Genomic DNA, 13,625 nt, shown 5'->3' on the forward strand with positions numbered 1-13,625 from the left:
TGCGTTGTTGTTTGACATAAACGGACGTGTCAATGATATGACTCTTACATGCATTTTGTGTACCTATTACCAGAAGTGTTTCTTACCATTCAATAGAATCACCAAAAATACAATAATCATTTATTTAACAGGCATTTAATGTGCGTTGGCATGTCAACCTTCATGACCTTTTATATTCACATAGTCAGATGATTAGGTCCCATGTAAAAGTTTTAAATGTGTTCCTGCATGTTAGAGCACATATTATTTCACAAAGATGTGACTGGTGCCTTACAGACACTTAGAAAATCTGTCAGATTTCTATTGCTGTCTGTGCCCCTATTAGGGAGATTCAGCCTCTTTATTTGCTCTTTTTATTGTTATTACTTATTGTTATTACCGAGAGTGAAAGTAAAAGACAATCACAAATTTTGGGTCGAACACCAGAGCAGTAATAGAGGGAAAATAGGGACACTAATCCTGGTGACACCCAGGGATTCCCTCACTTCCTGTTGTGGCTATGGAACAGGAGGTGAAGGGAAATGTCCCCAATGGGACACAGATGTAAAAAAAAAAAAAAAAAAACTGACAGAAGTTATAACCTTCTGCCTTATAAATATACATTTACCTTCTGCCAAAATAAATGTTTTGCCTTTAGTTTTACTATAAGATGGTCTTGTTCTACCAAAGTAGACAAGATGAGTGTTCATTTGTGAAGCGACGAGATAGAAGGGGTATCTGTAAGTAAGAGCATGAAAGTCTTTAACCACTTGCCTACAGTGCACTTTCACCCCCTTCCTGCCCAGACCGATTTTCAGCTTTCAGCGCTCTCACACTTTGACTGAGAATTACTCAGTCATGCAACACTGTACCCATACAAAAATTGTGTCCTTTTTTTCACACAAATAGAGCTTTCTTTTGATGGTATTTGATCAATACTGGGTTTTTTATTTTTTGTGCTATAAATAAAAAAAGACTGAAAATATCGTGAAAAAAACGCATTTTTCTTTGTTTCTGTCATAAAATTTTGCAAATTAGTCATTTTTCTTCACAAATTTTGGCCAAAATTTATACTGCTACTTATCTTTGGTAAAAAAAAAACAAATAAGTGTATATTATTTGGTCTTTGTGAAAGTTATAGAGTCCACAAGTTATGGTGCTATTCATTGAAAATTGATCACACTTGATCACACCTGATGTACTGAAGGCCTATCTCATTTCTTGAGACACTAAAAGGTCAAGAAAGTACAAATACCCCCCAAATGATCCCTTTTTGGAAAGTAGACATTCCAAGGTATTTAATAAGGGGCATGATGAGTTTTTTGAAGTTGTAATTTTTTCCCACAATGCTTTGCAAAATGAAGATTTATTTTTTTTTATTTTTTATTTTTTACAAATTGCCGTATTAACAGGTTATTTCTCTCACACAGCACATGTATACTTGCAACTACACCCCAAAACACATTCTACTACTCCTCCTGAGTATGGCGATACCACATGTGTGAGACTTTTTCACAGCCTGGCCACATACAGAGGCCTAACATCCGAGTAGCAGCGTCCGGCATTCTAGGAGCACAAATTACACATATCATTTCCTAACAACCTATCGCACTTTTGAAGGCCCTGGAGCACCAGGACAATGGAAACCCCCATAAAATGACCCCATTTTGGAAAGCAAACAGCCCAATGTATAATTTTTGAGGCATAATGAGTCTTTTGAATATGTCATTTTTTTCCACAAGTTTTTGGAAAATGTGGAAAGAAAATGAAAACACATTTTTTTTACACAAAGCTGTCCATTTATGCAATATTTCTAACACATCGCATGTACATAGCAAAACTTGCACCCCAAAATACATTCTGCTATTCCTCCTGAGTATGGCGATACCACATGTGTAACACTTTTTCACAGCCTGGCCACATACATAGGCCTAACATCCAAGTAGCGCTTTACACAAAGTTGTCCATTTATCCACTTTAAGACTGGGCCTATTTTTGACACTTGGTGTTTACAAGCTAAAATCATTTTTTTTGCTAGAAAACTACTTTGAACCCCCAAACATTATATATTTTTTTTTAGCAGAGACCCTAGAGAATAAAATGGAGATCGTTGCAATATTTTTTATCACACCATATTTGCGCAGCAGTCTTCCAAATGCGATTTTTTTGAAAAAAATTCACTTTTTTTAACTAAAAAATAAGAAAACAGTAAATTTAGCCCAATTTTTTGCCATAATGTGAAAGATAATGTTACGCTGAGTAATTAGATACCCAACATGTCATGCTTCAAAATTACGCATGCTCACAGAATGGCGCCAAACATTGGTACTTAAAAATCCCCATAGGCAACATTTTAAAAATTTCTGCAGGTTACTAGCTTAGAGTTACAGAGGAGGTCTAGGGCTCAAATTATTGCACTCGCTCTAACGATCGCGGCGATACCTCACATGTATGATTTGAACACCGTTTACATATGTGGGCGGGACTTGCGTATGCATTTGCTTCTGCGCGCGAGCTAACGGGGACAGGGCGCTTTAATTTTTTTTTTTTTTTTTTTTTCCTATTTATTTTATTTATTATTTTTTTATTTTTACACAGTTTAAAAAAAAAAAATGTTTTGATCATTTTTATTCCTATTACAAGGAATGTAAACATCCCTTGTAATAGAAATAGGCATGACAGGTCCTCTTTATTGTGAGATCTGGGGTCAAAAAGACCTCACACCTCACAACTACACTAAAAAAGGAAAAAAAAAAAAAAATTGTTGAAAGAGGAAAAAAAAAAAAAGCAAAAAAAAAAAGCGGCCCTTTAATCCGGTTGCTAGGCAACGTCTTTTGACGTAGCTCCGGTCCTCCAAGACCATAGAGTTGAGTGAGGGCCATCTTGCCCTCACTCGACTTCCTGTCTCTGAGGATCCGGGACCGGATAGTTTTCCCCGCTGCCGGTGGGTCCGGTAAGCTGGGAAAACATCTGGGACGCGGCAGGAGGGGGGGGGGCACCTCTTCCCCTGCACCGTAAGGGTAATTCCGCGGCGAATCCGCCACTGGGACCACCCTTATCTGAAAGCCGACCGCCCGCCGTTTCAAAAAATACCGGGGTTATGGGGGCTATCTGCTGCCATAACCCCAGTATTTAGCTTTTAATGGCCGACGCATATAGTCGTTAGGCGGTCAGTAAGTGATTGCATGTATATGGCAAACAGGTGACGATGACTGACGGGGTGACAGGTGACGATGACTGATGGGGTGACAGGTGACGATGACTGATGGGGTGACAGGTGACGATGATTGATGAGGTGACAGGTGATGATGATTGATGAGGTGACAGGTGACGATGATTGATGGGGTGACAGGTGACGATGATTGATGGGGTGACAGGTGACAGTCACTGACGGGGTGACATATGACGATGATTGATGGGGTGACAAGTGACGATCACTGATGGGGTGTCAAGTGACGATGACTGATGGGGTGACAGGTGACGGTGATTGATGGGGTGACAGGTGACGGGCGATGGTCACTGATGGGTGACAGGTGACGGCGATGGTGCACGGCGGTACTGATGGCAGTCTCTGGTGACCGGTGAACTTTAGGCTACGTTCACATGTGAGCGTAGCGATCACGGTCAGAATCACTGCGATTCTGCCCGTGATCCAGAAATCATTGCAAATTGCGGGGCGCCTGTGTGTTGCCCGTGATTTGCAATAGCACCCCAAATGCTGTGCGATGTTGCTGCGATTTCCGCCTGCCGAATCGCGGTAACATCGCGCAAACAACACATGACGCTCCAAATAAAAACTCTTGTACCTTTTTTGGGCGTCATGCGATGTTTGCGCGATTCGGCAGGCGGAAATGGCGGCAACATTGCACAGCGTTTGGGGTGCTATTGCAAATCAGGGGCAACGCACAGGCGTCCCGCGATTTGCAATGATTTCCGGATCGCGGGCAGAATCGCAGTGATTCTGCCTGCGATCGCTGCGCTCACATGTGAACGTTATGGGTGTCAATTTCTGGGCACTGATGAGGTGACTGTTGGGTGACAGGTGACATTGGGGGGGGCTGAGGACTGTGTGGGGACATTTATTAGTGTGATTTTACTTTTTGCAGGTACACAGAGCAGTAACTCACTATTTCTAGCTCTTCTCCCCTCACACTGGAAACTGTATGAGGGGAGAAGAGCTAGTAACACTGAGTTACTGCTCTTTGTTTACATTTTGTGATCGGCTGTGAATGGATTCACAGCCGATCACATAGTAAACAGTCACTGTCAAGTGACTGTTTACTACCGCCGGTGACAGCTGTGTTCCTACGGAACACAGTGCCACCAACATGACCGCGCTGCGCGCTCCCGATCGCGCATGCGCGGTCATCTGGTGGGCGCCTTCATTGTGATCGGCTGTGTCATTGGAACACAGCCGATCACGTGGGAAACAGCCACGCCCATTGGCTGTTTCCCCCCTGCCGGTGACGGGGGGTGTCCCGGGGACACCCCGACACCGGCAGTGCAGGGCGGCGCGCACGCGATCGCGCGCCTGCCCTGCTTAAAGTGCCGCCGTCATATGACGGCGGCCCAGGATAATGGTCGCTCCGCTCCGCCGTCATATGACGGCGGGCGGGCGGCAAGCGGTTAAAGTTAAAGGGAACTTGTGAGATTAGACATACAGGGTTTCTATTGCAATTTTGTTTTAAAGAGTGTAGTGTTCATTTTGAAGAGTGTAAGCTTCAGGGAGGGTATGTGTCTTTACATTTCACTGGCTGAATGCTTATTTTTAAGGGTCCATCTTTAAAAACAAGTCAACCAGCAATGCCAGCGGTGATATTTGTATATATACAAGTATAAAGAGAACTAGTAAAAAATTGAGCTTCTGAAAAGTGACATGTCACAGCTCCCTTGAGTATCCCAACCTAAGCACCATAACTCCTAAGGTCGGCCATACACGGTCCAAAATTATTTCCTGCAACCAACAGTTGCAGGAAAGAAATTCACACAATTTCCTCATCAACACAGACGGTGGGGGAAGCCGTCCCTGTCGGGAGAAGACAGTGATTATCGCCAGCGGCTATAGCAGCCACTAGTGATAATTATTAATTCGGCATGCTGGTTGTACCCAAGTTGATCGTTCGATCAACTTGGTACAGTCAGCCTGCTCATTAACGGTTCAAATCTCGGGCTGGTTCAGCATGCCCATTAACGGTTCAAATCTTGGCAGCTTTGTGCTGAACCGGCTGAGATTTGAAACGTGTATGGCTGGCCTAAGCCTAACACTAACCTAAATTAAAGGAGTGGTAAAGTGTTTTTTTTTTTGTCTTTATGCATTAAGATAAAAAGCCTTCTGTGTGTAGCAGCCTCCCCAGCACCCCCTACTACTAACCTGAACCCTATCTCTGTCCAGCAATGTCCACGAGTCCCTCTGCCATCCAGGACTCTCCCTCCTGATTGGCTGAGACACAGCAGCGGCACCATTGGCTCCCGCAGCTGTCAAAGTCAGTGAGCCAATTAGGAGAGAGAGGGGTCGGGCCGAATGGCAGCTCCATGTCTAAATGGACAGATGGAGCTGCAGCTTGGCTCGGGTGCCCCCATAGCAAGCTGCTTGCTATAGAGGCACTCGACTGAAGGGAAGGGCCAGGAGCAGCAATGAGGTACCCGAGAATTGGAGGACTTGGGCTGCTCTGCACAAATCCACTGCAACAGAGGTAAGTATAACATGTTTGTTGTTAAAAAAAAAAAAAAAAAGAGTTTAAAGTCACTTTAATCCCCGACACCCCCACCCGTCCCTTTACTCAGACTGCAACTAGGTTTTAAAGAGGAATTATAGGTACTGATATTTTATACATAGTTACATTGCAAAGCATTCTCTGATTGGATGAAGTACAGTGTGACAGCACCACTGCACCACTCCATCTTGTCCAATCAGGAAAATGCAAAATGATTCTCTGAATGGCGCCTGTGCCGAGAGGCTGCCCTTCTGTATTCACAAAGCATCAGGCCTGCAACTCAGCACGGGACCTGCAAATGGAGATCACTGGAGTATCAATGTCTACTTCAGTGATTTCCAGCTTCCAGGGCCAATACATTTATATTTATATATTATATATATATATATATATATATATATATATATATATATATATATATATATATATATATTAAACACTGGTTCAGGCTGGATGAATGTAACTATATTAAAAATATCCATACCTGGAATTAATCTTTAAAAGACTGCATGAAGTAATTTACAAAATCAGTCTAGAGAATGTAACTGTAAATACCTGTGGGTCCTGAGCACCTCCTATGACATCACATAATGCTGGTATAATCAGTGGGTCCTTAACAGCTTCTTTCAACTGTGCTGTAGCCTAAAAAGAAATATGAAGATACCAGTAAAACTATGAAACAATTTTTCAGCTAATTGCACCATGATGATGCACAAGTTAGTGAAATGGTGAATGATTAATGCTTAGAGGGCCGAGAAAAAAAACTGATGGGGGTTATAAGCCCCCCCCCCCCCCTTTACCAGAGTGAAAATAAAAAAAAACGGGGAGGATAAACCGTGGTTATATTCACCTATTTTAAGGGCGCTTCGGTCCAGTCATATGATCTCTGCAGTGGCTGGCTTCAGTGAAGAGTAGAGGGCAGCAACAAAGGCTGCAGAGCATTATTATCCACAGACTTGGCTGCTTTCACACTGATCAGTTTTTGTTCAGTTAAAAAAAAGTGGAAGAAAAATGCATCCCTTTAATTGGAACTCTTCACACCTGAACAAGTGTACCAATAAACAATCAGTGTGAAAGTACCATTTCAACACACACAAAACATGCACCAAAATGCGCGGCTTCATAGGCTGTTTCTTACTGCACATATGCTAGTCAAAATGCACTTTCTGAATGGTCCCACCATCTTTCAGGACCTATGTGTGTCCCAAAAAGACAGCAGAATCCAGCAGCACAGTGCACACATTTACTATTCCTTGAGATATCAAGAGTACCAAAAAAAATCAGGGCTCAGTCACACAGTCTGTTATGACCTGTTTTAATCTTCACAAGTCAATGAAGGCTCAATGTTAGGGCATGTAAAAAACAATTGTTCCCTATGTGCACAGTTCACACCACATCATTGCAGTGATGCATAAAAGTCAAAACATGTTGCAAATTTATGCTACTAATAAAACAGACCTTGCTACACCACCTGTGGGGCATACTACTATTAAGGCCTTATCTGCTACATCTAAATGAACTGCATTCTTCGCCTGTTTGGTCTCGGGAATAAAAACAATACAGAGACTTTGTTTCAATTGTGTTAATATTTGGAGTTTATTAATGTACAAATGGAGATGATGTCTTAGCAGTTCTTTATATTATGATTACGGTGTAGCGTGGTCTGTTTTAATTGTAGCATGGTTTTATTATGTGATGTGGACATATGGGACCTGGCAGCAACACCATCAATAGTAGAATTGTATGGACAGAACCCACTCTAAGGCTGCATTCACACTTGAGCGTAGCGTTTTTTACCGCGATTTTACCGCGATTTTTAACCGCGATTTTTTCAGGCGTTTTTCATTGACATCTATCAAAAACGCTGGTAATCAGCCCAAAAAGAAGCTCATGTACTTTTTTTAGCTACAGGCGTTTTGCAAAACGCTCAGATGTGAACAGGGGCCATTTAAATGAATGGGGTTTTACTTGTTGGGCGTTTTGGAAGCGTTTCTTTTGAGTGTTTTTGGAGCTGAAAACGCCCAGGTGTGAATGGAGCCTTAGGGGATTTTTGAGGGTAGAAATGTCAACGTAACATAAAATATTAAACAATGTAATTTATGAACATGTATATAAAAGAAAAAGACAATTACATGCACTAAAATATCAATGCGGTTATAGGAAATACTATTGTTGGATTTACAGAAGTAATGACAGAGGTATAAACCAAACGCAATTCGAAAAAAAAATATTTTTTCCTCAGGGGTAAGTGGTCACAATATGAGATTATTCCTCATGGACATGGAGTCCGGGGAGGGGGGGGGGCACATTTTTGGCCCTCCCTTTTATTAATTCAGCCCACATATATAAAATAGCCCCAGAAGGCAATGTTAGTCCTGCGGAGCTGCTGTCCTGACTGACACAAAATCACAAAATATGGGATGACACCAGACTGCTGGACTCATGATATTGAAATGATTACAAGCTTTCAGTTTGTCCCCAAGAGACATTCTCCTTTATATCTTACTCTGAAATCCAAATACCATACCCAAAAAATTGATCTTCAGCATTCCGGTTCAGTGGTATCTCCAGGGGTCAAGTCCTGGGAAAAAAAAAAAGCAAGAACTCACCCAAGATACCTCTCCCCCCCCCCCCCACCTCAAAAATAAAAAAGTGCATGAGAGTGTATATATATATACTCTCACACGCTTTTTTATTTTTGAGGTGTGGGGGGGGGGGGGGGGGGGAGAGGTATCTTGGGTGAGTTCTCACTCTTTTTTCCCAGGACTTGACCCCTGGAGATATAACCCAATGTATAATGTATATAACCCAATGGTTATGAATACCAGGAGCTGTGTCCGTCAATGAACGAAAAATAAAAAATAAATTTAAAGCGCCCCGTCCCTCCGAGCTCGCGCGCAGAAGTGAACGCATATGCATGTCGCGCCCACATATGTAAACGGTGTTCAAACCACACATGTGAGTATCACCATGATTGTTAGATAATTCTAGCCCTGTACCTTCTCTGTGACTCTAAACTGGTGACCTGTAGAAATCATTAAATCGTCGTCTTTGGAGATGTTTAAATATCAATGTTTGTCACCATTCCACGAGCATGCACAGTTTTAAAGCCTGACATGTTAGGTATCAGTTTACTCGGCGTAACATTATCTTTCGCATTATAAAAAAAAAATTGGGCTGTTTTCTTATTTTTTAATTTAAAAAAGTGTATTTTTTTAAAAAAATTGTGTTTGTAAGAGTAATTTTCTAGCAAAAAATACTGATTTTAACTTGTAAACAACAAGTGTCAGAAATAGGCCTGGTCCTTAAGGGTCCATTCACACTAGCGCGACTTGTCAGGCGACTTGGTCGCCTGACAAGTCGCGGTCGGTCGCTCGCCATTGAATAGTACAGGACCGGTTCTAATAGGAGCGACACAAGTCGCTCCGACTTAGAAAAAGGGTCCTGTACTACTTCGGGGCGACCTGGAGGCGACTTGCATTGACTTCAATTATATGAAGTCCGTGCAAGTCGCGCCGAGGTCGCCCCACAAAATCCTGTCGCGGCAGTGTGAATGGGCTGTTAGTGGTAATAAAATACTTTGTTTATTATTTTATATTACGTTGACATTTATGCCCTCAAAAATCCTGTTAGAGGGGGTTCTGTCCATACAGTCCAGTTATTAGGGATGCAGGCACTATTTTCCTTAAACAGAAATTAATCCCATATATCGATAGCAGAATTAACCCTTTAACTCTTAAAATTTAAAGTGTTACTAAACCCAGGACCCTGCATTAACTATATCTGGTCTCCCACAGTACACAGAATGTGGACGTGGACAATTTGCAATTATTTTAGTAAATGTAAACTGCTAAATACCCTTTCTCATTAGCAGTTAGAGCAGTCTTGTGACTTCTATCAGTGCCTGGTAAAGCTTGTAGAAGGAGTTTTCATTCTCCTCTGACTGTCCTATTAGGGCTGCAGGACCCCTGATCCTCTGTCTGGACAGTGCTGATTGGCCCTGTGCTGAGCACATGCACTCTCCCAAGAAAAAAAAAAAACATCCTAGCAATACACCCCAAACTGCATATACAGACTGTTGTGGGTTTAGTAACACTTTAATACACGACTGCACTTCAGCTAAAAACCTATTTCCATGCTACTTATTTATGTAGCACAACTCACCAAACTGCATGTCACCACACAAAAACAAATTTGACACTTTTTTACTTTATTGCCATTTCAATAAAGCTAAAAAAAGAAAGCAAAATGAAATAGTGCATTGCGCCAATACTCATTGACCCTTCACAATGCACACCAGTCCAGATGTGTTTTAGCATACAATCTGGGGAGAATGAGCCCTTTAGGACATATATGTCTGACAGGTATTGGGGTGCACAGGAAACATGTAAAAGCAGCTGCAGAAATAAACAGCTGTGACAAAAGGACACATAGGACCCAGAGAAATGTCAAACTAAGCAATTGTAAAGGACTAAAGCTTAGTACACACAGGCCAAATGTCAGGCGGCATCTGGCGGTTCAATAGAAAGCAGCCAACATTCGGCCTGTGTGTACTGTAGCCGGGCTGGCTTCTGTTGAAGGGCATGACCGAAAAAGGTCATCCGATCCGGATCGGCTTCCGATCAGCGCTAACCCCAGTGTTCTGGCACAGGGGGACGTCCCCCCATCAGAACACATTGGAATAGCAGGGGAGATCACTGTACAAGCATTGCATGGTTAGTCCAGTGGCTCCTGAGCGGTCAGTTTTTTTTTTTCCTTCAGCCCTGCTAGGTTGCACGAAAAAAAAAAAAACTAGCGGTGTGTATGAGAATTAACTGTCAGTCACTCCCTTGGGGAATACCAGCCAACAATTGTCTACAATCCTTTAAAGGGCTTGTTTACATAAGTGATGATAAATCACTAAAGAGAGAATCATTTCTGATAAAGCCACTGAGCGGTGTAACAGTAAAGAGAGAAGCTAGGATTGGGTGACGGATACACAGAGATGTTCATTATAAATAAATGACAGGTATGTGTAGTGTAGAGGAGTCCATAGAGTACACTACACCTGACCATGCACTATGCAACCTGAATGTATAATAACCCTTATGGTAGCCATACATACTTGATTTTATGGTTTAATCAATGTGTGATTTCATAAAAACGATCAAATCTACAAGTGATCAAACACCCAAAACTTCCCTTCTGTTCAATTTAGACTTGTTTTAGATTTAAAGTGGTTCTAAAGGCAGAAGGTTTTTTTTTTACCATAAAGAAGATGTATGGGGTTTTTTTGTTTTTTTTTTAGACTCACACTTACCTAGGTGGATGCAGCATCTGATAGATGCACCAGGGGACAGATGCAGATAAGCCCCGCACACACGTACTGATCGTCGGCCGAACGATCGGCCGTCTTTTGTCCAGGGCTGTCTTGTCTGTTGAAAACTGCAAAAGACTGCACACAAATTTTGTCGGCCAACAACAGCCGACTGCAGAAGTGATGTCATGTGATGGTTAACTTTCCTTGTCTTTTTTCTTTTCTGAGCATGCCCAGTCTTGCTAATCTGCTGTCTGTCGGCCGAAATCTGTACTGACTGGCGAACAATCGGCCGTTCTGGTGACGGCCAACAAAAATTGTAATGCCTGCACACCCGATTCTGTTCGGCTGAAAATGCGCTGTTGGCTGTCGGAAGCATCATACTAACAAGCCTACAATCGGCCATCGGCCGAATATTTACAGCCGACAATCGGTACGTGTGTATGGGGCTTAACACTGAGAGCTGAGCAATCGAACACAGCCGATCCCTTGATTCTTAGGGCTTCCTGAGCAGAGAGCTGGTGACTGTCAGTCAGCAGCTCTCTGCTCTGCCCCCCCCCCCCCCCACCCCACACTCACTGGAGCGCTGGGCTGTGGAGCGGGTGGGAGCAGCCAGCTCAGGCTCTAAGTGGCTTGCTTAGAGGCTAAGCAGGGTACCGGTCCAGGCATGTGGGCTGATCCCGACTTCATTGTCATGATCTTGCCCGAACCTGGACCAGCTCTGTGATGTCAGCAGAAAACAGGTCACAGGAGTGCAAAACAAACTGCATTCCTGTGATCCACAGGAGAATACAGCCATGGGAGGTTTTAATGTACTTCTCCTTTCCCCCTAATACTTATCTGATCCGATCTTCCTCCAGCGATGTGCATGAGAGCCTCGGCTCTCGGAGCCAGAGTCTCCCTCCTCTTTGGCTGGGACAGCAGCGGGCGCCATTGGCTCCTACTGCTGTCAAAGTCAGTAAGCCAATGAGGAGAAAGAGCGGGTGGGGCCGAGCTGTGGCTCCATGTCTGAATGGACACACAGAGCAGTGGCTCAGGTGCTCCCCCAGCAAACTGCTTGCTGTGGGGGCATTCGGGCAGGAGGGAGTAGCCAGGAGCAGGAAGCCCGAGGAGGATCTGGCTGCACTATGCAAAACCACTGCACTGAGTATGTAAATATAACAAGTTTGGTATTTTTATTTAAACAAAAAAAAAACAAGACTTTAATATCACTTTAATTTGATCAAGCTTAATTGACTGACCAGTGTGTAAAGTTATCACTCGCTTTGCACTAATGAGATGATTTGGTCATGCATATTACATTATGACACTGAATGGTGGAAACAGAGATGAGATCCATAACTTACAATCGTATCTTCCAACTATTGGGTGAAATCCATTTCCCTGTGCATGGCATATCAATTTAATGGGTTTGTCTGCTATAGATCAATTGGGAGAGATTGATTAGAAAATAGATCGATTATTGATCATAGCATGTATGGCCACCATTAGATTTACCATTAGTTATGTAATATGAGAATAAACCTAAGCGATCCGGATATTTAATCAGTATGAGATCAGGTAGGTCCTTTCACTACACAGTTTATGGAGGATCTGAAGACTGTACAATCAGAATAAATAAACAAGGAAAGAGTGACAATGAGGACATGAACAGTGATCGGTCTCCTGTGACTCTGCAGAAAGCTGTGTACATAATAGCAGTGCCATGCTGCATTGGCACCAGCTCGGTTCCCTGTGCCCAGCACACTCCGCATTCCTGGCACAGAACTGTCACCGCACTATGTACCGCTATCCCTTCCTATCAGCACAGCCCCTCCCCTCTGTCCCCTACCTGCTGGATGACAGCATTGTCCGGCTGTAATAGATTGCTAAGGATGCTCTCCAAGATGTTAGACATGATGACAACCAGTCACCCCTGTGACACAGCCTAGAGACTATCCGTCTTCCACACCTCAATACCCGGCTACTTCCACCAGCTGTCTCTTCCACGTGGGTGCCGGGCTGTTGTGTGTCAGTCACAGCGCCATCTAGTGCCCGGGAGGAGCACAGCGGCCAAGCCATCTCCATAGTCTGCTCTGTCCTCTGACTTCAGAGACTGTATTTTTAGAATACTATCTTCTTTGCAAATGTTGCCATTTTTTCATGGAGAACAGTAAAATAACACTTTTTAGTGCTGGTAACAGTTGCAGAATACAAGGGGCAATAGCTTAGTTTAACCACTTTACCACCGGAGGATTTTGCTGTCTTACGTCCAGGCCACTTTTTGCGATTCAGCACTGTGCGACTTTAACTGACAATTGCGCGGTCATGCAACGCCGTACCCAAAGGAAATTGATGTCCTTTTTTTCCCACAAACAGAGCTTTCTTTTGGTGGTATTTGATCACCTCTGCGCTTTTTATTTTTTGCGATATTAATAAAAAAATGCGAAAATTTTGAAAAAATAACAATATTTTTCTACTTTGACAGTTAAAAAATATCCAATGCATTCAATTTTTGTCATATATTTAGGCCAAAATGTATTTAGCTACATGTCTTTAACAAAAAAATTCTCAATGAGCATATTTTTAACCACTTTAAGACCGGAAGATTTTACCCCATTCCTGACCAGGGCATATTTTGCGATTCGGCACTGCGT

At 42.9% G+C, this 13,625-nt stretch overlaps 1 protein-coding gene across 1 annotated transcript in view; it reads right to left on the reverse strand.

Annotated features, from left to right (window-relative positions):
• Window positions 1–12,994, reverse strand: part of IPO4 (importin 4) — a 235,985-nt gene extending 222,991 nt beyond the window's left edge. The window contains exons 1-2 of the mRNA XM_082243128.1: window positions 12,821–12,994; window positions 6,249–6,335 (exon numbers count right to left, since the gene is read on the reverse strand). Of these exons, the coding sequence (XP_082099254.1) occupies window positions 6,249–6,335; window positions 12,821–12,886 (153 nt within the window). The 5' untranslated portion in view covers window positions 12,887–12,994. The remainder of the gene's footprint in view (window positions 1–6,248; window positions 6,336–12,820) is intronic.
• Between the last annotated feature and the right edge of the window lie 631 nt (window positions 12,995–13,625).

This window comes from Pelophylax lessonae (genome assembly GCF_965119305.1).
Source record: "Pelophylax lessonae genome assembly, chromosome: 1".
Lineage (NCBI taxonomy): Eukaryota > Metazoa > Chordata > Amphibia > Anura > Ranidae > Pelophylax > Pelophylax lessonae.